This window comes from Lacerta agilis, chromosome 1 (genome assembly GCF_009819535.1).
Source record: "Lacerta agilis isolate rLacAgi1 chromosome 1, rLacAgi1.pri, whole genome shotgun sequence".
NCBI lineage: Eukaryota > Metazoa > Chordata > Lepidosauria > Squamata > Lacertidae > Lacerta > Lacerta agilis.
Window position 1 is genome coordinate 120553339 of NC_046312.1, and position 24545 is coordinate 120577883.

Here is a 24545-nt window from a genome sequence, read left to right on the forward strand (position 1 = left end):
CACGATTTACACTTGCTGAACCACTGTGCAAACTGAAATGCAGCTCTCGTTTGAAATTCTCATTTTGTGCTGCAGTTTATTGACCCCAAAATGTATACAATAAATACATATAAAGCATGCATATAGTACTGAAAATAACACGCAGAAGTGTGTTATATTAGGGGGGATTGCTTTCAAAAAATGGTAAGGTAAAGGTAAAGCGACCCCTGACCATCAGGTCCAGTCGTGTCCGACTCTGGGGTTGCGGTGCTCATCTCGCGTTACTGGCCGAGGGAGCCGGCGTTTGTCCACAGACAGCTTCCGGGTCGTGTGGCCAGCATGACAAAGTCGCTTCTGGCGAACCAGAGCAACGCACGGAAACCACGTTTACCTTCCCGCTGCAGCAGTCCCTATTTATCTACTTGCACTTTGACGTGCTTTCGAACTGCTAGGTGGGCAGGAGCAAAAAAATGGTATATTAAGCTAAATTGCACACAAACTGTGTCCGTTAGGAGAAATGTGCCCTAAAACACTGAGAAATTTCATGAGCAAACTGTTATGGAAATGTGGCAAACCAAATTCACTGAAAAAACAAGGAACTGACTGGGGGCATCCAAATTGATGATTTGTGCATCCCTACACAGGGGAGGAGAACCTATGGCTCCCCCAGATGTTGTTGGACAAAGCCATCAACCACAGCTGGCATGGCCATGGATGGAAACTGTAATCCTGCAACATCTGGAAGGTCATGGATTCCCCACCCCTGATGTAATGGACAGATGATTTACAGTTCAGTTGATGTGCACCAAGACAATTTTCAGCTGGCGGGTATAGTTACAAGCTTAGTTTTAAGCTTCAGTTACAAGCATGTGGAGTTACCTAATACTGATTCAAACCATTAGTCCATTTAGGCTACAATCCTATACCTACTATCCTGAAAGTAAGCCCACTTGAACTTGATGGGACTTACTTCCGAGTAAACATTTACAGGATTGTACTACTCATTTAGCATTGTATGTCTTGGAGCAGGTCTCCAATAACTCTTAGGCAGAGGTCTTCCTTTGAAATCCCGTTCAGCAGAAATGCCAGGAATTGATCAATTCATGTGTGTTCCACTCAGGTTCAACCAACCCTGACTTTTCAGGAGATCACTCAATCTGCTTTAAATGTATTGATGCCGCTGAATTTTATCAATCTTTTGCGCTTCCATCAGCACTTTATCACACTGAGTTTTATTTTATCTGTTTGTTTATTGCTGTTACTTATGTGAGCAACCCTGGAATTATTGTTATTATTTTTTAACAAAAGAGTTTTATGTCAGTTAAATGCACCCATAGAGACATACAATCGTATACATGCATATATATGGCATTCCATTCACTGTGTTGGCCAGAATCAGGTTAGCTCACCCATGTGATTAATCCAGAAAACATTGCCATGCTCTCAGAGGCCCTAACTTGTCCTCATTACAGCATCACCTAATCAAATATGGTTATCTACAGTTACAGGTGGGTAGCCGTGTTGGTCTGCCATAGTCAAAACAAAATCGAAATTCTTTCTAGTAGCACCTTAGAGACCAACTGAGTTTGTTCCTGGTATGAGCTTTCGTGTGCATGCACACTTCTTCAGATACTTCAGATACTTCAGATACTTCAGATTCTTCAGATTCTTCAGATACTTCAGATACTTCAGATACTTCAGATGTGTATCTGAAGAAGTGTGCATGCACACGAAAGCTCATACCAGGAACAAACTCAGTTGGTCTCTAAGGTGCTACTAGAAAGAATTTTCGATTTGTTATGGTTATCTACAGAGAGCTGTGATGTCATCAAGGCCATGATCCCTGATTGGATGAGATCACCCATATAAGTTTCTAAGGAGGGAGAAGGAAGAAGCAACAAGGCAAAAAAATGGTTATAAAACATCTAAAGGAAGCAATGGCATTCACACACACAAGACATTGTAAAATGTACAAACACATAAAATAAATAAATAAATAAATAAATTCCCTGGAAACATTTCTACCCTTCCAGAAGTTCCAACTTTCAACCTGAAACAGCCTTTGCAAGTAAACGTGTGAGTTTTAAAAAAAATAAAAAAATAAAATGAAGGTGATATGGATATGTTATATAAACTCATGTCAACTGTCTTTGAGTATAAAGGTAAAGGGACCCCTGACCATTAGGGTCCAGTCATGTCCGACTCTGGGGTTGTGGCGCTCATCTCGCATTAATGGCCGAGGGAGCCGGCGTACAGCTCCGGGTCATGTGGCCAGCATGACAAAGCCGCTTCTGGCGAACCAGAGCAGGGCATGGAAACACCGTTTACCTTCCCGCCAGAGTGGTACATATTTATCTACTTGCACTTTGACATGCTTTCGAACTGCTAGGTGGGCAGAAGCGGGACCGAGCAACGGGAGCTCACCCCGTCGTGGGGATTCGAACCGCCGACCTTCCAATCAGCAAGCCCTAGGCTCTGTGGTTTAAACCCACAGCCACACCTGAGTCCCTTTGTTTACTTGGGTTAGGTAAAGGGACCCCTGACCATCAGGTCCAGTTGTGTCCGACTCTGGGGGTTGCGACATTCATCTTGCGTTACTGGCCGAGGGAGCCAGCCTAAAGCTTCCTAGTCATGTGGTCAGCATGACTAAGCCGCTTCTGTGAAACCATAGCAGCGCACAGAAACGCTGTTTACCTTCCCGCTGGAGCGGTACCTATTATCTACTTGCATTCTGACGTGCTTTGGAACTGCTAGGTGGGCAGGAGCTGGGATCCGAGCAACGGGAGCTGGGACCGAGCAACAGGAGCTCACCCCGTCGCGGGGATTCGAACCGCCGACCTTCTGATCAGCAAGCCCTAGGCTCTGTGGTTTAACCCACAGCGCACCCACGTCCCGTCTTTGAGTATATTCTGGCTCATTTAGATCATTTTAAACTACTGCCTTATTCCCTTTTCCTTTTTTTTTTTACTTATCTACCTTCCTATTTTTCAAAATAAAACATTTTCCTCCGCAGTTGCAAAAGAAATGTTTCACTACTGCATTTTTAAAAGTCTATGTGAGACAGAAAGATGCTTTGAGGTCGTGTTTCCTGAGGTTTTTTTTTATAGATGTAGAGTCATTTTGGATTTATTTATTTTGGGGGGGGGGAGGGAGGGAATGCAGAGGTAGAACAAGATGCGCCTTCATAGGGCTGAAACGTCGACCAAACTCAATCCTGCAAAAGTCAGCCACGACCTAAGTCCCATTCAAAACTGTAGGGCTGAAATGAGCAGTTGGGTATTTAACTAATTGATCTCAATGGTACACGCACTTCCTGTACTTATCGCCTGGAGTAATGTGGTTATACCACATCCCAGTCCAAAAGAAGAAGCCACCCGAAAAGCATCTGCAAAGGCCTCCGGAGCATCCTTTCATTTCACACTGGGAAGAGCATCTGCCAAGTCATATGTGGCCAGCTTCCCACCTGGCATAGAGAGGCTGTAGAGATTGGGATGCAGCTGTGGCTGCCAGCTGGCCATCCCTTTTGCTTCAGCATACGCCAGGCAAGAGATGAGGATGTCCATAAGGCTCGAGCACAATCGTTCAAGAGCAAAGTATCCTGGGGACACACCTTACATCAGGTGTCAACGGTCAGAAACTGGAACAACCCTATTAGTGTATCGTCCTAAAGAGGATGCAAACAGCTTGGTGATTTGGGGCATTCTTTCGCTATGAGAGACAAGCATGCACTGACCAGAAAGACTTGATGGTGGCGGCTGGCTCCACTTGGCTAAGAACAGGGCACAGTGGCTGGTAGTGTAGGGATGTGTGTAGCTGCTAGAAGAGGATATATTTATTAGATATTATCCTTCCTTCCTCACTTCCGTCCTCCCTTTTGTAGCACATAAATCAGGGCTACATTCTTAGAATAAAGCTGTATTTAGCAGAGTGCGTCCCTTTGCAGCTTAAAGGGGAAGCTTAGATGGGCTCGTTTTAGCCTTTCAGTTTAAGTAATCCAGGGTGCTTTAAGGCAGACTGGATTCTCCTGGTATTCCCCCTCCCCCCCCTTAAAACAATAATCACACAAACAATCTTGTAAATGGTAATATATATATATATATATATATATATATATATATATATATATATATATATATATATACACACACACACACACACACACATACTCACTCACTCATAATACTTGTTGAAGAGTAAGAGACAGCTTTGTTCAGGCAGACTTAAAATGGTAATCCAGCTACAAAGACGTGTATAACAACAACAACAACACAACAACAACAACAACAACAACAACAACAACAACAACTATTTATACCCCACCCATCTGGCTGCGTTTCCCCAGCCACTCTGGGAGGCTCCCAACAGAATATTAAAAACACGATAAAACATCAGACATTAAAAACTCCCCTAAACAGGGCTGCCTTCAGATGTCTTCTAAAAGTCAGATAGTTGTTTATTCCCTTGACATCTGATGGGAGGGCATTCCACAGGTCGGGCGCCACTACTGAGAAAGCTCTCTGCCTGGTTCCCTGATCTGCAGGTACCCTGACCTGATCCCTGGTTCAGCTGCAGAACCTGACCTGACTGGACTCGGTATGTGGACTTCGGACCTGTCAGACTGTGTGCTGACATCTGTCGTGGGATCGTGCATTCCAGTGGGACTTCCCATCAGTACCTCCTGGTTCAGGAGACTACAGTGTCGTTGAGCAGACCACCCTGCTTCCAACCTCAGCCCACTTTCCTGCAATCTGGAGGTGATCTACCCTACAGGATTAGAAGAGTGCCTCAAGGTAACACATGTAGCACTCGGGACTATGGAAATAAGTGGTTAGCATCTTATTTGGGGAGCTAGTCTACTGCTGTGATTTAGCCCTGGTCTGCAATATTACGGCAACCAGGCAAGCACTGCCAAGGGTAGTGATTCCCTCATTTTTGTTTCCTCTTCTTATCTCCAGGCCAGAATTTGTTACTTTGTGAACGATGCTGCTTTAATAGGGTTGCTGCTGCTGAGTTTCCTTGCAATGCAGTCCTGAGCATGCCTACTAGGAAGTAAGCCCTGTTCAGTTCAATGGGGTGTATAGACAACTCCCAATTTACACGGGGGTTACGTTCCAAGGCACTGCATGTTTAAGTGGAATTGCGTATATTTGAAACAACTTTGATAAAGCCTTCAAAGATCCCATTCTATCCCTTTTTGTGATGTTTCTGTGACATTTCAGGTCACTTCCAGGTTCGGTGTGATGTGTGCATAGTTGTGCACTGTATAGAGCAGTGGTTCTCGACTGGTGGTCTGCAGTCCCCAAGAGGTCAACATAACCCACCCAGGGGGTTTCCAGCACCATTCACATAACAAAAAACTACCATAGAGATTCCTTCCAGTAGCACCTTAGAGACCAACTAAGTTTGTTCTTGGTATGAGCTTTCGTGTGCATGCACACTTCTTCATACCACACGAAAGCTCATACCAAGAACAAACTTAGTTGGTCTCTAAGGTGCTACTGGAAGGACTTTTTGATTTTATATTTTGTTAGGTTTTTTAAAACAACAACAACAACAACAACAACACTGAAATAATTAGAAACACTCTGCTCCGCCTTTTAAAATCCTCTGATCATAAAACCCTTAAGTGATCCGTCTCTCCTCCAGCTCTCCACCTGACAGCATCTAACTCTAGGAATTCATTTAGGAGCCATTTATTTATTTAACTGCTTCTTCCATAATGCAATATCCAGTGACTGATGATGTTCTCCTGCCACATGGTGGAGTTTTGTGGGTCTGCTCCGTGGCTACTGATATAGTCTGTACAAATGAAGCGACAGAAAAGAGAAAGGGGAAAAAACCCAAACGTTTGCAGAGAGAGGTGTGGGGGGGGGAATGTATTGTGCAGCAGTTCAATAATTCAGATGCCCCAAAAAAAGGGTGGGGGAGATCTTGACGGGATGTACTTGCACTTCTTAATCCTTCACAGCCATTAACTCTGCTGAAGTTGGTGCGTGTGTTTTGCAGGAGGGTCTGCGTGGTTGTGCACTTATTTCGGATTCCCTGGAATAGTGGCTAAAGGTTATTGCGAAGGTACGTGGTCATCTCCCAGGACCTTCAATGTTTGGACTCAGAAGCTTCGCGAGGTTCATTTATCAACGTAATTATATCGTATGCATTTTTATTTTTTTTTTTTTGCTGCAGTGGGTTCTTTTTCATACGAAGCTGCTCAGCCTACCTCCCTGGCTGCTTTGAAAGAAAGTCTGGCGCGCCTTGCAAGTTCGAAGGTTGCAAAATCGTTAGCTAAGCCACAAGCGTTGTTCTGTGTACAGAACTCGGGTTCAAGGCGCGATCTTCCTTCCTTCCTTCCTTCCTTGGATATTAGATGACAGTTCCCTTTCGCTCTTTTTAATGGCCATCTTTCCTCCTATAAAATGCATTAAGCTGCTGTTGTCTAGCAAACGATTTCTTTGATGCCGTCTGGTCAAATTGATCTCTGCTGGGTTGGGTTACTGGGAGGGTTTGCGCGCGGGGGGGGGCGCGTAAAAATGGAGCCTTTGTGGAGAAAGGAGAACAAGAGTGTGAAGAGGGGCGGGATATGTGGGGGCTGGATGGAGGTGGGGGGTGGGAGGGGGTAGCGGAATCCTTACCTGGACGAGACAGATCCCAGCTCTCTGGCATACGCGCGAGAGAGAGAGGGAGAGAGAGAGAGAGAGAGAGAGAGAGAGAGAGAGGAGGAGAGAGAAGAGAGAGAGAGAGAGAGGAGAGAGAGAGAGAGAGAGAGAGAGAGACGGGTCACTTGGAGCTGGTGAGTGCGGAGAGCTTAGCTCCTCTTCCACCACCAGTTCTGTTATGTGAGGCAGAGTGTGACTCTTTTCCACGGAGAGGGAGCGGAGAGAGGGGAAAGAAATCCAAATTAATTCTTTCTCCTGGCTTCAGAAAGACAGGGTCCTCGCCTCCCTCTCTAGTTATTTTTTGGGAGGTGAGGGGAGCGATTGGATGACGGAAGAGCGCCGTTAAGACAAAAGCCGGACAAAACAAAGAGATTTAAAAAAAATAACTAAACAAGCATGCACGCACCCACAGTCAAAACTACATTTGGGCCTGCGCATCTGTGCAGGTGTGTGTGGGGAGTTCGGAAGGCGGAAGGGAGAAGGCAAGGGAATCTCTTCTATAATCTACAGTATGTCCAAGTGGCCCTGATGGTGGTGGCAAACTTAAGAGATCCCTCATCTCCTTGCCCCCGCCCCCACCCCACCCAAGACCTACTGAAAAGCCCTCACCCGACGATTACTAGCTCCAGGGGTCCAAACTTAAATAAAATATCGGAGAGCCCACGTAATCGATCACCAGACGCAGCACACGGGAATCATTTGAATGGCATTGTCCATCAACTTGGGGGGGCGCCCCTCAAATATTTTATTGGGGGGACAGAAGGGACCTCGGTTCCTATGGCTAGCTCCAAGGATGGCTCTGCGGGAGTCAAGCGGGGAATCGGCCGCACCAGTTCTCCCGGAAGAGGACACCCGCCTCCGAGAGCGCGCTGGATGTCACCACCTTTGGATATCTGCCTTCTGGTCCATTTGTCCCTTTTCGCATCCGATCTGCGGTTTCTCGCGTGACAGCCGCTTTATTCTTTCTCCTCCCCGCCCCTCCTTCTCCCTCCGCTGCATGGAGGGTGGGGGGAAGCAACACACCCTTTAGATCGCGACTAGGAACTTCGAAATCTCTCAAGGAGGCACTGCAGGTGGCCACGTAGGAGCAGCCGATCCGAGAGAGCGCAGTGGCCAACCTGGTGGCGGGAGGAGTCCACCCGTGGGGACCCCGCGCAAGGGGAACATCCTCCGCGCATATGACCCAAGCCTCCGTGGGGATACGAGGCTTTCCTGCGAGGTGCTCCAAGCCGGGCACTCGCCTCGGCGCTCCGAGTCCTTTAGACAACAGCCCACAGGTGGATCAGGTAGCGAGCATGCACGCCGACGGGGCCACTTTGGAGACATGCAGGTCAATGCAACGCCGCGCGCGCACACACACACACTCGCCAACAGCGCTTGCACATGCGTGCTGACCGCAGCCAACTTCCCATGCCTGGTGACTGGGGCTGAGTGCAAGGAGTGCGTGCCTTTTCTCAGTCACTCCTCGCCAGTGCAGCAGCGGGGAAGCGCCCGCGGCTCCACAGTGCGCCCGACGCTCCTCGCTGCAGATCCAGCCGGGATTTCCCCCCCCCCGCCAGGTGACGGACGGGGGCGGCTGTTTTACCTGGCAAGGTGCAGCTGCTGCCGCCCTTCTTTTGCCCCCCCCCCACCACCAACCCTGCCAATCCATCCTCCTCCGGGAGCCGCTTCTCCCTCCTCCTCCTCTCTCCTCTTTGCTCTGCCTGCTGGATGGTCCCCCAGTCAGCCAGCTCCCAGGGTGGGGCTGTGCTGCTGCTGCTGCCGCCGCCGTCGCCTGAGAGCCTCCCCGGTGCGCCTCGCCTTGCCGAGCGCGGAGCGGGCGCAGCATCAGCATCTCTCGCTCCAGCTGCCGCCGCCTCCTCCTCCGCCTCCCTCGCAGGGACCTGCATCCCGCTCGTCCAATCACGGCCCGCGCTGCCTGCGCCACGTGACCCCGGCGGGCTGAGGGGACCTGCTGCTTCCCAACGCCAGAGGGATGGGCGGCAGAGCAGGAGAGGAGGCAGCGGCTGCGGAGCTGCGAGGTGCCTTGACTCTCTTTTCCCCAAGCCCAGCCCAGCCCGACCCCTTTATGGCAGCGGCTGCTCCTGCCTCCTGGTCCTCCTCCTCCTCCTCTCTTCTTCCTTCTGACCATCCCTGCTCATGCCGTTCCCCGGGCTGGGCCAGGCCCCTGGATATCTCTGCTGAAACTCTCAGGATCATCATCATCACCACCACCACCCTCGGTATCATCAACATGCCAGGACTTGGGTGCCTCTTCCTAACCTGCTGTTGGCTGGGGCCCCCGGGATGCTAAGGATCCCCCCGTCAGCCCGAGAGAGCCATTCGCTTTTTGGGGGAAGCTGCTGTTCCCTCTTGCTGCGGCTGCAGAGTTGAGTTACGAAGTCATGGTGTTGTGGGAATTCCCCCCACCTCGGCAGTGGAGCAGCGGCTGGACACTTTGCGATTGCTTTTGCTGGTTGCTCCTGCCGGTGTTGTTTCTCATCGTAGCCCGACCGGCGAAACTTGCAGCTTTCCCTACCTCCTTAAGTGACTGCCAAACGCCTACCGGCTGGAATTGCTCTGGTAAGCTTGGGGAGCGGGAGCGGGGGTGTGGGGGGGGAGAGAAATGTACAGCGATGCCCATCCATCTCTAAAGGAAAGCATATTCTAAAAAGAGATCGGAGGGGTGGGGTTGAGCCAGTCTCTCAAAACCTCTCTGGCACATCGCGCAGCTGTCTGGAAATTGCAGGTCGGATTTGATGCGAAAGGAATAGAATGGCTGGGCAGGAAAGTATCTATAGATCTTTCTCTACTTGCCCCGCCACCTTTTTAATTGCCTGTGCCAAATGGGCTTTTGATTATAATCTCTGCAGACTTGCACAGTCTGGACGCAGTCAGGTAACTCGCTAAGGGTGGATCTTTTATTGTTTTTTTTAGAAGTGTTAAAAGTTGGAGCAGGAGAGAGACGGGCAGGATGCTATAAATCAAGTTGTGATTCTCTGAGAAGTCATAGATCTTGCAGGCTGGATTAGATCTCCTTTCGAAGAAACAGCAAATTTGCTAATCTGGAAAGCATTTTTTTCTTCTTCTTCTTCCCATCTGCCTTAAAGCTTTTAAGAGCATCCATAGCTGTATATTATTTTTAAAACAGAGTTGGGGTTGCCTAAAACCTCTTTCTCTCTCTGCTTTTTTCTCTTAGCTTTTTTTTTAAGGAATCCTGTTGTTCTTGAAGGGAACTTAGAGCAAGTGTTTATTCCCAAAATTCACACAGCACACAAAGCAAGATTATCTAGAATTGGCTCCTGAGGCTCTTTCCTCCTCTTTCTGTCATGAAACAGACTTGCCTTCTCCTTATTTCTCCAGTCAGCTTCAGCCCTGCTTAAAGTGGTTTGCCAGACACAGTTCAAGTAAAATGTACTAATTGAATCAGGAAGAAGCTGTGGGGAGCTACCTCCCCTCTCTCCATCGGTTGTCTTTTCCTATGACCAGACTCATCCTCAATAGGTTAATTGTAGTTCTGTCTGGAGTGTGTTTACCATTTGTACACTTCTTCCCCACACAATCCTGGTTTGCAAATGCTTCTGGGAGTACCTTCTTTTGCAGGCTGCATCTCCAGATTTTATTTTATTTTAAACACACACACACAGAGAGAGAAAAATAAACATTGTGCATGCAGCTATAGATGTGTATCTACAGCTGAACACAGAGACATTTCCAAACACGCTAGTAGGTTTTGATGCCGTTTGCCCTTCGCTAAAAATGCTGTGTAACTTTGTATCTTAAACAAAACACCTACATTTCCTCTCAGCAGATGTGCTGGATAGATAACAGAGCATGTTGCTTCTATCTTATAAATCAAATCTGATTTCACAAACTATGGGAAACACAGTACTTTACCGTATCTCAAGTTACAATAACCTCTGCAGCAAAAAACCAGCATTATTTAGCCCAGCACTGTGGCTCTATGATTTATTTATTTTGAATTACCCCGGGGATTACTTTGGGTGTATAACTAGAATGCCATAGTTCAGTGCAGTATGTATGTGTGTGTGTATGTGTTTGTGTAAATACACCACACACACACACACACACACACACACACACACAATATCATCATGGGTCAATAAGTCACTTTTGCTCTATGGGTGGTGTTTCCATTTTTATTGCACAACCAGGACATGGCTAGGAACACAGAGATGTTAATAAAATCAATAGAACACAATCTTGACGGCTTTCGAGCCAATATGGCTGTTTGGCTTCATACCTTGCTACACACTCTCCAAGTAGGATGGCAACTAGCTGAGGTCTGAAATCTGAGCTGGCATCATGAGCTGAATCTCCAGCCAGATTTGTTAGCCTGCCTGTCAAAACTGGAGGAAAGGAGCTGGTTCTCCTTTCAGCAGCTCTGTCGAGAGCCTGGCACCCTCCTATTAACCTGGAGGTGATCAATCTTCATTGGAATCAGACAGCCTATCACAAAAAGCACATAGCCTGTTTATCTTTATTATTAGGGGCTTTGTTATGTCACTGCCTGGAGAAATGCCCATTCTAAGACTTTGGATCAGAAGATTTAATGGGGAGGGGTACTACAGAATCATGTTGCTTTGCAACCAAATGCTTGATTTTTTTTGTGGAAATGGAAACTACTTTCATAGAAGAAGGAGAGGAGGAGCTGGGAGATTAACAGGGACTGCAAACTCCTGGAAACGGGCAAGAACAAGGCAAAGTGAGGATGAGAAGACAACCATAGACTGCACATTGCTTTCAACAATGTTAGGTGTGCCTGGCCTCCTGATATTCCTTGCCAGACCCAAAGCTGACAGCTTTTTCTCTTTGCGTTTGAGGTTATGATGACAGAGAAAATGATCTCTTTCTCTGCGACACCAATACCTGTAAATTTGACGGAGAGTGCTTAAGAATTGGAGACACCGTGACTTGCGTCTGTCAGTTCAAGGTAAGAAGATTGATCTCTCCTTCCTTAATTCACTAATGAGAATACAAATCAGGGATCTCCCTTTACAACCCATCACTGGGCAATTTATTTCTCTGCATGCAGAAGTCAGAGTGAAAACCTGGCAGCTAGTCTAAGGTGCTGGCAGGGTAGCCAACTGGTGTCAAGAAGATAGAAGATTCTCTGGGAAAATGTGTGTTTTCCAAATGCCTCTTTTGGGTGGTCAGCTTCAGGTTGTGTGTGCAGGGTTCAGCTGCGTGGCCTTTTCGGAATTGGGATTTTCTGTCCTTTTTCAATTCAGCCAAACATATAGCATCTTTATACAACCAGGAAGCCACTGAAATAGTTGCGGAGAAGTTGATTTGTAAGACGGCTTTGATATACCAAAGGCAAGTTAAGGCAGTGCGTAATTCAACAATGCTCCTTAATTCATGGGGAGAGAACATTTCAAGCTAAATTGCAATTCTAATTCAAAATCCAAGGAAGCTTCAAGGCTGCTTGAACAGACTGAGTCCCGTTGATTTTGACGGTGCAATCCCTGTTGTTAGTGGCCAAACTTTCATGCATTTTGCTGAGACTGAACGTTATCGTAAGGGCTACATCAAAAACTTTAATTGAACTGTGGTGGGTGTTTGTATAGCTTGTACCTGAAAGTAAACATTGCATGGAACAATGCATAAGTCCTGCCTATTCCAGGAGACCATATTTTCACACAAGTCTGCCTAAAGTGGCTTAAATCTGCATTCTCAAACAAATGTGAAGTAGATTGTGTTGAAGGCAATGGGATTTACATCCATGTAATGGTCTGAAGTTGATACACTAATGGAACCTCGGTGGAGGATGAGTATCATTACTACCTCTCAACATAGTAATTAAAATTCATTTATTTCAGTATGGAATCTATATTTTGCATAGGTGTTCAGGTCTTTATCTTGCATATTTTAAAATGCATCTAATCTGTACTATAGTTTGCTGTGCACTTTAAGATAGATTTGTTATGGTGAGCCAGTATTTCCCAAGCTGGTTCACCCTCCAAATGGCATTGGACTCCAGTTCCCATCACACAGGCAACCTAGCCGATGGTCGAGGATGATGGGAGTTGTAGTCCAACTTCTGAAAGGCACCAGGTTGGAGAGGGTGTGGCAAGCCTAGGGATTCTTTGTATAATTGCAAGTGAACAACCAAACACACACACCTGCCCACCTCACTGTTCAGTGTCACAATATATTGTATTTGAAATGTATGTTTTGGTTTTAACAGAGGAAATACACCGTTAAGCTTGTATAGCATTTCATAACCGGTGCCAAATCAATCCCTAAATTAAGTATCAGAGCTACATAATCTTCCTTGCTAAAAATTATTCTGCTTGGCACATTACTTCTCCACCTATCTCTAAATAGCTATATGAAATTACATTCAAACGTAAATATTTAAGGACGGTTCTTGTCAAAAGGAGAAGGGAACAAGGATGCTCTGTAGAAGTCTAAGATTCTTAGTTACTTTGCAAGTTGTTCCTTCCCAAGAGATTGATTTAATGCTCTGTCCTTGTATCGCTGCCTGGTGGGTAAAAGCAGCAAACTCAGAGCCACCGGCAGTGAAATTAAATGAGACACAGAGTACACTTAGTTTCTTCTGCCTGGTTCCAGTTTGGCTTTGCAGTAGGTTTGAAGTTAGTGAACATGGAAGAACTGAAGTTGGCTTTTGTTTTGTTTTAAAGCAGCAGCTGTTTCTACAAAAAACACAAGTATATGATAGCTTTCTTTAATGTATACCTTAACTTACAAGTCTAATTTCCATGCTGAACAGTAACTAAAAAAAAAAAACTTTTAAAAACCCAACAGTAAGTTATAAATGTTTCTGAAATAATACAATATGAGTGCCTAGATACAGTTATGCAAAATTCATTTAAGGTGCTTGCAATCTCTGAACCCCGTGCCAATTCTCTAACAAGGGACTCAGTCCTTGGATCTCAACTCTTCCTGAAAGTCATCTGCCTTGAAAGCCCCCCCTCCTTCATCCTGAGTGTGGGGGCCCTGGCTGTAGTTATTCACTGAGCAGGCAAAAAAAAAAAAAATGTTCCAGGTAGGGTTGCCAATTGGCCCGAGAGAACTTGCTCCTGCGCTTTTAGCTGAGGATTGATCTGCAGAAATCGTCTGGCAAAGCTTTTTTTTTGTGGAGTAGTGCAGATGAGCATTGCTTCCTCCTAATTGCTGCCAATCAAGCTGCTGCTAAAGGCACAAGTTGAGGGGCAGGTTGGAAACAGAACCTGGGACTGAGCCCCGGTGAGTCCTGGCCTTGTTTCAGCCCTTTCTGAACTTGTGCTGGAAAACAGAACTACTTAGCAAAACACACACACACACATTATTATGAGGAGTTTTTGCATCTCTGTAGGGAATAATTGTGTAGGTCATTGTGAGTGTGTGTGTGTGTGTGGTGTGTGAGAGAGAGAGAGAGAGAGAGAGAGAGAGAGAGAGAGAGAGGTTGTACTGTTGTCAAGTGCTGTGATTTATTCCCACCCCGCCTTATATAAGGGAATGGGAAATGTAAAGAGATATTCCCACTTTCTGGGTAACTCCAGTTTCTGGAATAACAAAACAACAACAACAACAATTTATTTGTACCCCACCCATCCGGCTGGGTTTACCCCACTCTGGGCAGCTTCCAATAAAGATTAAAATACATTAAAATGTCACACGCTAAAATCTTCCTAGACAGGGCTGCCTTCAGGTGTTTGCTAAATGTCAGGTAGTTGTTTATCTCTTTGACATCTGATGGGAGGGCATTCCACAGGGCAGGTGCCACTACCGAGAAGGCCCTCTGCCTGGTTCCCTGTAGCTTTGCTTCTCGCAGTGAGGGAACTGCCAGAAGGCCCTCGCCGGACCTCAGTGTCGGGCAAATGATGGGGGTGGAGACGCTCCTTCAGGTATACAGGCGAGGCCTTTAGGGCTTTAAAGGTCAGCACCAACACTTTGAATTGTGCTGGAAAATGAGAGAGAAGACTTTGCCCCCTCTTCCACGTGTGCAGGATTTCAGCCTTTTAACTCTGACAAAGAGAACTTCCACTTGGTATGGCAGAGTGGCATTGAACACTGGGAAGTGTGTGTGTGTGTGTGTGTGTGTGTGTGTTATATACAGGGGAGAAAGATCGAGATGAGATACTTTCTACAGCGCTTTGCCCCAGGCTATTCAATAAGCTCCGAGACTGGGTCTGGAAATCATGTTAAAGCACACAGAGAAATTAGATGAAAATGGGATGGCTGGGATTGCCTTTGGACAATGTTGGGAGTACGTTCTGTTCCTCTTGCCCTGGACTTGCTTATTGTACACCTGCTGCCCATATTGTACAAGCCAGTGACATTATAAATGATGGCCATGACTCAGGCTGGCCCTAATACAAGCCAGTCTTCAATAAGACATTAAAAAAACACCACTCCAAGCTGTCCTGAATAAGACTGGACACAAATATAATGCTTCTATGAATCTGTGGTGCAGCCCTTCTGTGTCCATTGTTGATCATTCATCAAGTGCAATGGTAGCCCTTGGTGAAGAATTTGAAGACCTATGATACTGGACTAGTTGTCTTCAGAGCTGCATTATGTGGCTCCATTAGCATAATATTAATTGGTGGGACTGGTGCTGGCCTTCCAGAGGACATTCCATCTGGCACAAGCTTTGCCATCCTGCTGCTTTCCAGATGTGCTGGCTGTAGCTGATGGGAGTTGACCAAGGCTGGTTGGTGGTATGACTACATGGGTCAAATCAGGCCTGCACAACTTGTGACCAGCAGCTCATTGAATTCTGGCTGGCCAGATGCTTGGCACTTCCCTGTCTTGTTCCAAAAGTGTCAAGCAGGCAATGAACCCAGGGAGCTTATTTGGTCCCTGGTAGTCAAAGGGACGCGGGTGGCGCTTGGGGTTAAACTACAGAGCCTAGGACTTGCTGATCAGAAGGTCGGCGTTTCGAATCCCCATGACGGGGTGAGCTCCCGTTGCTCAGTCCCAGCTCCTGCCCACCTAGCAGTTCGAAAGCACATCAAAGTGCAAGTAGATAAATAGGTACCGCTCTGGCGGGAAGGTAAATGGCGTTTCCGTGCGCTGCTCTGGTTCGCCAGAAGCGGCTTTGTCATGCTGGCCACATGACCCGGAAGCTGTACGCCGGCTCCCTCGGCCAGTAACGCAAGATGAGCCCCACAACCCCAGAGTCGGACATGACTGGACCTAATGGTCAGGGGTCCCTTTACCTTTAGTCAGTCCCAAAGGGCTGTGAGCTGTGGCTCACTACAGTGGTACGTTGCTTCTCAAACTTAATCGCTCCGGAAGTCCATTCCAAAACCAAAGCGTTCCAAAACCAAGGCACGCTTTCCCATAGAAAGTAATGCAAAATGGATTAATCCATTCCAGAATTTTAAAAACAACCCCTAAAACAGCAATTTAACATGAATTTTACTATTTAATGAGACCATTGATCCATATAATGAAAGCAATAATCAATGTACTATACTATAATAAATAAGACAGTATTATAGATTATAAATTTACAATTATTTTTTCCCTTACCTGCATTGATGGTAGTTATTGTTTGAATGGGGGGCTTTTATCCATTTCCACAGTCACACAACCAACCAACCCAGTAGCTGAACTGGGTTCCACACAGTCACAAAAACAAATAAAGCAAAAAGCCTCTAAAACAAAAACGCAAAATAAATGGCAAAAACAAAAGCGACAAACTTAATCCATTCCGGAAGTCCGTTTGACTTCCGAAATGTTCGAAAACCAGGGCGCAGCTTCTGATTGGTGCAGGCGCCCCGGAAACAATAGCGACAACCGCATCGGATGTTCAGCTTCCAAAAAATGTTCGAAAAACAGAACACTTACTTCCAGGTTTTCGGCATTTGAGAGCAAAGGCGTTTGAGAACCAAGGTATCACTGTAGTTGTGCTGGGCCACATGAAGAGGTTTCCCTGGGATTCCTGCAAGGGCTGGTACCAGCACCTGTTATCCCTGGGCAGCTGCTAGGCCCCTTTGGTTCCCCATTTGAAACAAACCACCTGGCCCAGCGCTATGAATAATGCCTGAGGAGCTGCTATTTTAGCTTCCTGAAATGTGGTGCTGCTCAAGGGCATGATGGGAGATTTAAATGGCAGCTAGACCCAGTCACCTGGTACTGCTTTACATGTCACTTTTGCTCCCAGATGCACAAGGAGACTTTAAGTTAACCAATCACACACAAAGCTCCTGCTCATTTGCACCTTGAAGTTATTGCTGTAGCAGTCAGCAGATGGAGCTTGTTATTATTGAACTCAGAAACTAAAGTTGGAGGGACTACAAGCTGAGTCAAGAAAACCTCTGCATCGAATGGTCTCCAGCAGGCTGGAGAAAGGCTCAGGTATTTGCGTTGCTAGCCTGTGCTGCAAACAAGATACACCGAATTGTTATAACTTTGAACAAGTGAAGCAGTTCATGAACTGAGATCCAGCAGTTTTTCAGCAGGTGGATATTAACCCGGTGGGGTCAAATTCTAGGGCCGAGTGCAATTTTCCTCCCCAAATTCTGTTTGGAAGGGTTGGACAATTAGGAGTGGTGTATTTTGCAAATATTGTTGACACAGGGGTGAAAAATTAACTGTTTTTCTCAACTACAACAAATATTCTCTTCTGAGAAATTTCAGGCAAAGAAACTCCATTATTAGCACATATTGTTGGATGAAGGAAGTAAATGGTTGAAAGAGGAGAACTGAAAGGAATGAGTGCCAAGCTCATTGCTTCCTTTAATGATATCAAAATAAGATTGTGCAGTATTAAAACTGGATCCATAGTTGTGCCCAAAATTTGTTAACGGAAAAACAGGAGAAGCCACTTGGCCAGGAGGCAATGGTTATTTTTCAAAAAGTTTCCAGGAAATTGTTTTCTTAGAGTATACCCCAAACATGTACTTGAATTTCTCAAGACTGGACTAGAGAAGTGCATTGTGACTGTCTGGTTGCTTCAGTTAATATTTTTGCTTCAGTAAGATGGGCTTCAGAGCAGGAGAAGGCAATGTGGCGCCCACCAGATGTTGTGGACCACAACTCTCATCAGCCCCAGCCAGCATTGCCAGTGGTAGAGACTGTAGTCCACAACATCTGGATGGCACCACACTGCTCTCAAGGAAGTGATCTGAGGACTGCAGCCTGCCACACTTTCTGAAGATGTCTACTTTGCAAATTGTCAGTAGTCTCGACGTCATAGCTAACAGCCATGGAGTTAAGTGCATGATAGTTCCATAAGGAGACCAGCATCATCTGAATATTCGGGTCAGCAGCAACCTCTACACTCAAAGGGTTCATAAGTGAGTCAACATAGCATCATGGCTGGAGGGTTAGGTTAGGAGAGAGCGTTGGCCACATTTGAACCGTTGCCTGTGGCTGTCCTGTGAACACCAGTCTGATCTGCAGCAATTCCCGATGATCCTCTACAGCTGGCAGGTTCATATACAGCAGACAGCGGGGAGAGACCTTTTCCAGCTTGAGAGTCACATTCCCTTTTGGACAGCATGCTGAGGACCACATGCAGGTGATGGGTGGGACCAGAGACAAAAAAGTGAGTGGAGACAGTGACATAGTGTGGGTTGCTGGCACCAGGGGCGGAGCAGGGGGCGGGCCACCCTGAGTACCGCCCGGGGGATGACACTCGTGGTGGGGCCCCCGCCCCCATGATTGGCGCAAAGAAACCAAAGCCAAGCCTACATTGCTTGGCGCGTGGCAGCTGGCTTGATTGCTTGGCTGGCCGGTGGCGCCTGCCTTTCCTATATATATATATATATATATATATATATATATGCTTTTTAATTCAGTGATCGGCTGCCGTGGTATGGAGCCGAGGGGTGGGCCAGCGAGGAGGGTGTCACACCACGCCCCTCCTCGCTGACCCGCCCCTCAGCTCCATGCCGTGGCAGCCGAGCGCTAAAAAAGCCCTTCAAAAGAAAAAAAAACAGGAAAGGAAAGCAGCCGCCGGCCCCAGCAAGCAAGCAGCTGTTTTCCTTTCCTGTTTTTTCTTTTTAAAGGGCTTTTTCAGCACTCGGCTGGGTGGAGCCGCACCGTACGGAGTGCGCATGCGCAGAATTCCACACATGCGCGCTCTGCACCAGGTGCCGTACAGGTGCCGCCCCGGGTCCCAAGGGGTGACAAAAAAATTGTCGCCCCCGGTACCCTCTGGGCTTGCTACGCCTCTGGCTGGCACCCAGGGCAGGCAAGCTACCCACGCTGCCAGAGCGACCCCCACCCCCACCAGCTGGAGACTGAAAGGTGGCCTGGCCTCAGGAATGTGTCTTCAGGAGCATAAGGAAGGTAGACGGAACCCTCTGCCTGGCCTGTGCAGAGCCTCTCTGATTGTCGGCCTATACCAGTGATGTGGTAGTGAGGCCAGGCTGGGCTCCGGGGCCCAGAGACCCCCAGCAGCAGGCAGGCAGGGAGGGATTGAAAGGCAGCTGAGGACAGGGCCTACCAGGATGCACCTGGGGGGGGTGGTAGTCCCCCAACAGGTTGCTCTGTTTGCCAAGGTGGGACAAGGATGCCTGTGAAACCCACAACCTGCATGGGAGTAGGTTGTTCATAGCTGTCAACCGTTCCTGCTGTTTCCCAATGTTATAATAAGGGAATTTCCCGCAAAAAGAGGGAAAGGTTGATAGCTATGACCAAAAACACTCGAAGGGTGTGTGAAGCAGGTCCAGTGAGAGGTGTGGCCTGGGGGAGAAATGTGAGGGCTGGATGTAAAGGCCACATTTAGGCCTTGGCAGAAGTTTCCCATGTCTCATATATACGTTGGTACAGTAGTGGGTTCTTGTAAAAATTGGTATCAAAAAGGCCATGAAATGCTAAAAGTACAGAATGAGGTATGGTTGGAAGGGAGCCGATTTCAGTATGAACCGGCCCATCATTTGATGTGTTTAGTTCCCTGACTATGATTTCATAGCCCCGTTCAGATGTCTCCAAAACCATGGGGCTCCAAGGGACCTTATTTCCCAGCTCCAAGTTTTTGAGAAGCTCACAGAAGGCACGGCAACATCGTTCCTTGGTTTGCTACTGTTACAGCCTCGGCTTGAACTGGTGCCACAATTCCTTCCCTGGACGTTAACTTTCTGCTGTAGCAACATAATTTTCCTGGCTGCCAAATTACCCACCAAGGAGAAAGGAGTTATAGGCCCATTGTGCTGGATGTCTGCTGAGGTCAATGGATGAATCTGGCGCTGCCAAAATATCAGCAGCAACTGATGCGCGCGCTCGAAATTGCAAATGCAGCACCAGTCACAGACTGCTTGCGCAGGTATTAATAGTAGCATTCTGTGTGATGATATTATGTAGTACTTATTAGATCAGCATTACAGAGTAAATTAACAGAGTTAAGGGTGGTGGGGCTTGCTGTAAAGAGAGGCAATTTAAACAAAGATTAAAGAGGAGAGGCAGTCATGGGAGAGAAAGGCAGTTCCATGTAATGCTGGAAATATAATGTTTGACAACGAGGCAGAGAGTTGCAAGGGTTGAGAGGCAATAGCAGCCATGCACACTCACCGACAGCCCCCCCACCCTGTCTCATGCTGACCTATTCTCTCTTGCCATGATGTGATGGGGAGGAGAGTCATAGAATTGTAGACTTGGAAGGGACCCCGAGGGTCACCTGGTCCAACCCCTGCTATGCAGGAATCTCAACTAAAACATGTTAGAGATTTCAAAGTGCCTACGTGCAGAAAGTCAGCTTTTCATCTGTAGCAATTACCAGTTGGCAGAAAGCCAAGATCTGCTTCTCTCTCTCCAGGCCCTTAGCAACGACCTGTGATTGGTCAATGAGTTCCTAAAGAATGAGCTCTGTGTGAGAGCTGGTGGTTGGTTGTTAGTGGTGTACTCAAGGTTGAGAGAGAGAGAGAGACAGAGAGGAGATTTTATGTTTTGTTTCTTTTATTTGTAAAGTCTGTACATAGTAACTTATGGATACTAGTTGCTTCAATAAATACTGTATATAGTTATCCAAGTGAGTTTGCTGAGATCCTGCTTTGTGCTGTCCAGTTAATGCTCTACAGTCAGAAGCTTCCAGAAAACGTGCGGTTAACTCTGCTGTGTCCAGGACTACGTTATTTCCTGACACTAAATCTTAAGAAAACATTCATGACAGATGGCCATCCAGCCTCTGTTTAAAAACCTCCAAGGATGGAGAGTCCACATCCTACCAAGGGAGAGCGTTCCACTCTTACCATCAAAAAGTTCTTCCCGATGTTCAGTGGGGATCTCCTTTCTTGTCACTTGAAGCTTTTGGGTTGGGTCCTACCCACCCGAGCAGGAGAAAACAAGCTTGCCCCATCGTCCTTGAGATATTTGAAGATGGATACCATAGCTCCCCTCGGTCTCCTCTTTTCCAGGCTTGAACATACCCAGCTCCTTCAACCGTTCCTCGTCAGGCTTGGTTTCCCAACCCTTGATCAACTTGGTTGCCCTCCTCTCCAAATGTTCCAGCTTCTCAATACCCTAGATTGCATCACATTGTTTCTTCTGCCAACATAAACTGCTTATTTTAGAGCTACTAAGTATACAGTATTTAGAGTTACTTAAGTATACAGTCACACACACACACACACACACACACACACCCGTTCCTGGGCCTTTGGCAGTAGCTATGCTGCATACATTAGCAAGCAGCAATGTTTATCTCTGGGCTGCAAAAAGCTTCAACGGCTGGTTTTTGCAGATCACTCCGCTGCTGGGAGCAGTTCAGGGCATTCCCACTGCCCCTTGCTCAGATGGTTCATGAGAGCTTATTATGAGAGTTCAAGATGTTGGTGACGATGATCACATGTGATCATCTCTATGCGCTACAGAAACGTTTGCTGGTTTTGCTACCACAAAGTGAAAAGGGAAGACCTCACCCTGATAATTGTTGGAGAAACCAGTACTGTGTAAGTTAGGGATGGGAGAATCTGACAATTTTAGTTTCTTGCGTTTTCAGTCATAAATTCAGTTTCTTCACATTTCCATGTCAGTTTACAGTATTTTTTTTTCAACTTCTTATGAAAATGTATCATTTTAATGTGAATTTCTCTTAATACATACATTTTGCAAAGCATTTCCCCATATACAGTGCATTTTTGGGATGCTACTTTCTCATTTTTTTGAGATATACACCATATATGAGGAAATTGCTTTGCAAAAAATATATATATATTAATGCACACTTTATTCTACCATATGTGGCTGCTTTGTTATTTTTTATTTTGGTAAACATTACTTGGCTGGAGAACTGCACTGTATAATCTGGAGAAGTGCAAACTTCAAAGAATGGATTTCCATTTCGGAAAGTGCAATTGTGGTAGGTTTGCCTTTAAATCAGTGTTTCCCAAACTTGGCCCTCCAGCTGTTTTTTGGACTACAGTTCTCATCAGCCCTGACCACTGGTCCTGCTAGCTAGCGATGCCCTGGCACCTCCTTCCCAAAGCCCAGGAAGCTTCTGCCCGCCTTAGGGAGGTAGGTGTGAGGCTCCAACGGGTCCAACAGCCCTCCTGCCACTTTCCCCAAACCCACCTGTTGGCATCCTGTCGGAGCCCTAGCACCTCTTTCCCAAAGCCCAGGAAGCTTCTGCCCAGCATAGGGAGGCACAATGCTTGCTCACGACGTCAGGACACCAGGACATTGTGCACAAACCTCAGTCCCCCACATCACCCTCGCAAGCTGACGCCTCTGACCCTAACTGTTCCCCTATGGAAAATTTCAAGGGACAGCATCAGAGAGTGGAGTCCCCCAAGGACAGAGAGTGCAATTGTACATATCTCGGCAGGGGCGTTGCTAGGGGGGAGCAGTGGGGGTGGTACGCCCCGGGTGACAGGGGAGGGTGGGGGTGACAAGCAGCGGCCCCTCCCGCCACTCCCACGCGCCGCCGCTCCCTCCATCACCCCGGGAGCAGCAGCGCATGGCCGAGGGAGCACCCCGTCCGTGCAGTGCTGCTGCTCCCGGGGTGACCGGCAGCATGGGGAGTGGCGGCAGGGGCCGCCACTTGTCACCCCCCACGCGCTGCCGCTCGCTCTGTCACCCTGGGAGCAGCAGCACACAGTGTGTGCGGTGCTGCTGCTCCCGGGGCAACGGAGCGAACGCGGCTCGTGGGGTGACAAGTGGCAGCCCCTCCCACCATTCCCACGCGCTGCCGCTCCCTCCGTCACCCTCGGAGTGGCAGCGCACGGCCCAACGGTGGAGTGCACCTGCGCGACATTTCGCGCAAGCGCACTCTGCCGTCGGACTGCCGCTTCCATGGCCTCCTTTTTAGCCACAGAGTGAAAAGGCGGCTCGTGGGGCTGCTGTGCGTGATCTGCGGGGAGCCGCTGATCGTGCTCGGCAGCCACACGAGCCGCCTTTTCACTCTGTGGCTTAAAAGGGGGCTGCGGAAGCGGCGGCGGCACTCCGTCGTGACGTCACAATGTGACGTCATGACGCCCTGCCCCCAGGGCGTTTCCTTTTGCCGCGACGGGTAGCGCGGAGCCTTCCTCCACCACTGTATCTTGGAGCTGGTCTCTTTGAACTCAGGCAGAAGCTAACTTCTGAGTAGCTTTGCAGAAGCGTTACACTGTAAATACTTGCATATAGAATGGAGACTTTGACTATAGTAGGAAAGGACAGGCAACATTTGACGCTCCATTGGCGCTTCCGCTACTCCAAGTACTTCTTTCCTGATCCTTGTATACAAATCAGGGCCTCTCCCAACAGAAGGTTACAGAAATAAGTAGATCCTATGTACTGTACTCAAAAGGCAAAGGCAAATCAGGTTGCTTGGCATCGCTCAAATGAGTTCTGATCCCTTCCGGGCAGGGCCTTCATCCCAAGAAACTCATTTTTTCCTGCTTGATAATTCTGCAGGCAGATAGACCACCAGGCACCCACTGAGTCCGTACGGTAAGGGAACTGTATTTCTCTGCAGAGCACCCATTATGCGTCTGCTTCCACAAGAACAGATGCTAATTCCTGTCTTCTGCTAGAGAACAGTCTGATGTGCTCATTAGGGCATTCATTCTTAGGAGTCTTCCCTTCCTTTTAGACCTCCGTGCCATCTGTAGGTTGGTTATTGGTTCTAAAAGGGGAGGGAAATAAAGCAGGATTGCTTCGTAACTTAAAAGGCAGCTGTTGAGGGGGAGATTGTTATAGCTAAACTCAGGGTTGCAGAACCCTGGCAGCTTTTAAACGAAGGATGGAAAACCTTTGGCCCTACAGATGCTGCTGGGAGTTGTGGTCTATCAAAAAAACAAAACAAAAACAACCCTCTGCTTTAAAATGCATGCACACAGACTCACGCAGAGCAGGGAAATCCACTCTGGAAGAGGATTATTTTGAGTAGGAACACAGAAAAGGGTGTGTGTGCTTAGTCCTTTCTCTGTTTCCATCAACAATACTCTTCTGCTTCAATCAACAACTGTCAGGAGTAAGCAAGCAATATATCACACGGAGTCAGTGAAGTTTTATTATTATTATTATTATTATTTAATCTTTATTGATTTTACAATGAATCCCAATTGTAACTCCCCATCAGTAGTTCAAATAAAAGAAGTTAAAAAAAAGTTGGGAATAAGGTAAAGTTTTTCCCATATTGAGACTTCCCTCCTCCCCAACCTGGGTCCTCTACATTTCTATATCAACTACATATTAAACAGCGTCTATTTTGAAATTATCCAATACTTACAAGAATTATATCACATTTTAGGAGTCATTCAAAGCCTGCCAAAGAATTTACATGTTTACAGTGATCTTTTAAATATTGTCTGTATTTATCCCATTCTCGGTTAAATTTTTGATCCTAACTTTCACTGTCAATCTTACCATCTCAGCATACTCAAATTATTTTGTCTTCCATTCTACTTTTGTCGGTATGTTCCCTCCTTTCCAATGTTGGTTGCATACATAAATAATCTCCTTAAATCTTTCGGTATCTCTACACCTATAATCCCCAGGAGAAAGGCTTCTGGTTTTTTTTGGCAAAGGTTA

The 24545-nt window shown here is 47.0% G+C and overlaps 1 protein-coding gene across 1 annotated transcript in view; it reads left to right on the plus strand.

Moving 5' to 3' along the window:
- The first annotated feature begins 8478 nt into the window (after positions 1-8478).
- The window catches only part of TMEFF2 (transmembrane protein with EGF like and two follistatin like domains 2), a 250904-nt gene continuing 234837 nt past the window's right edge, over positions 8479-24545 (plus strand). Inside the window, 2 exon segments of the mRNA XM_033168959.1 lie at positions 8479-9194; positions 11456-11565. Coding sequence (XP_033024850.1) covers positions 9017-9194; positions 11456-11565 — 288 coding nt within the window. The 5' untranslated portion in view covers positions 8479-9016.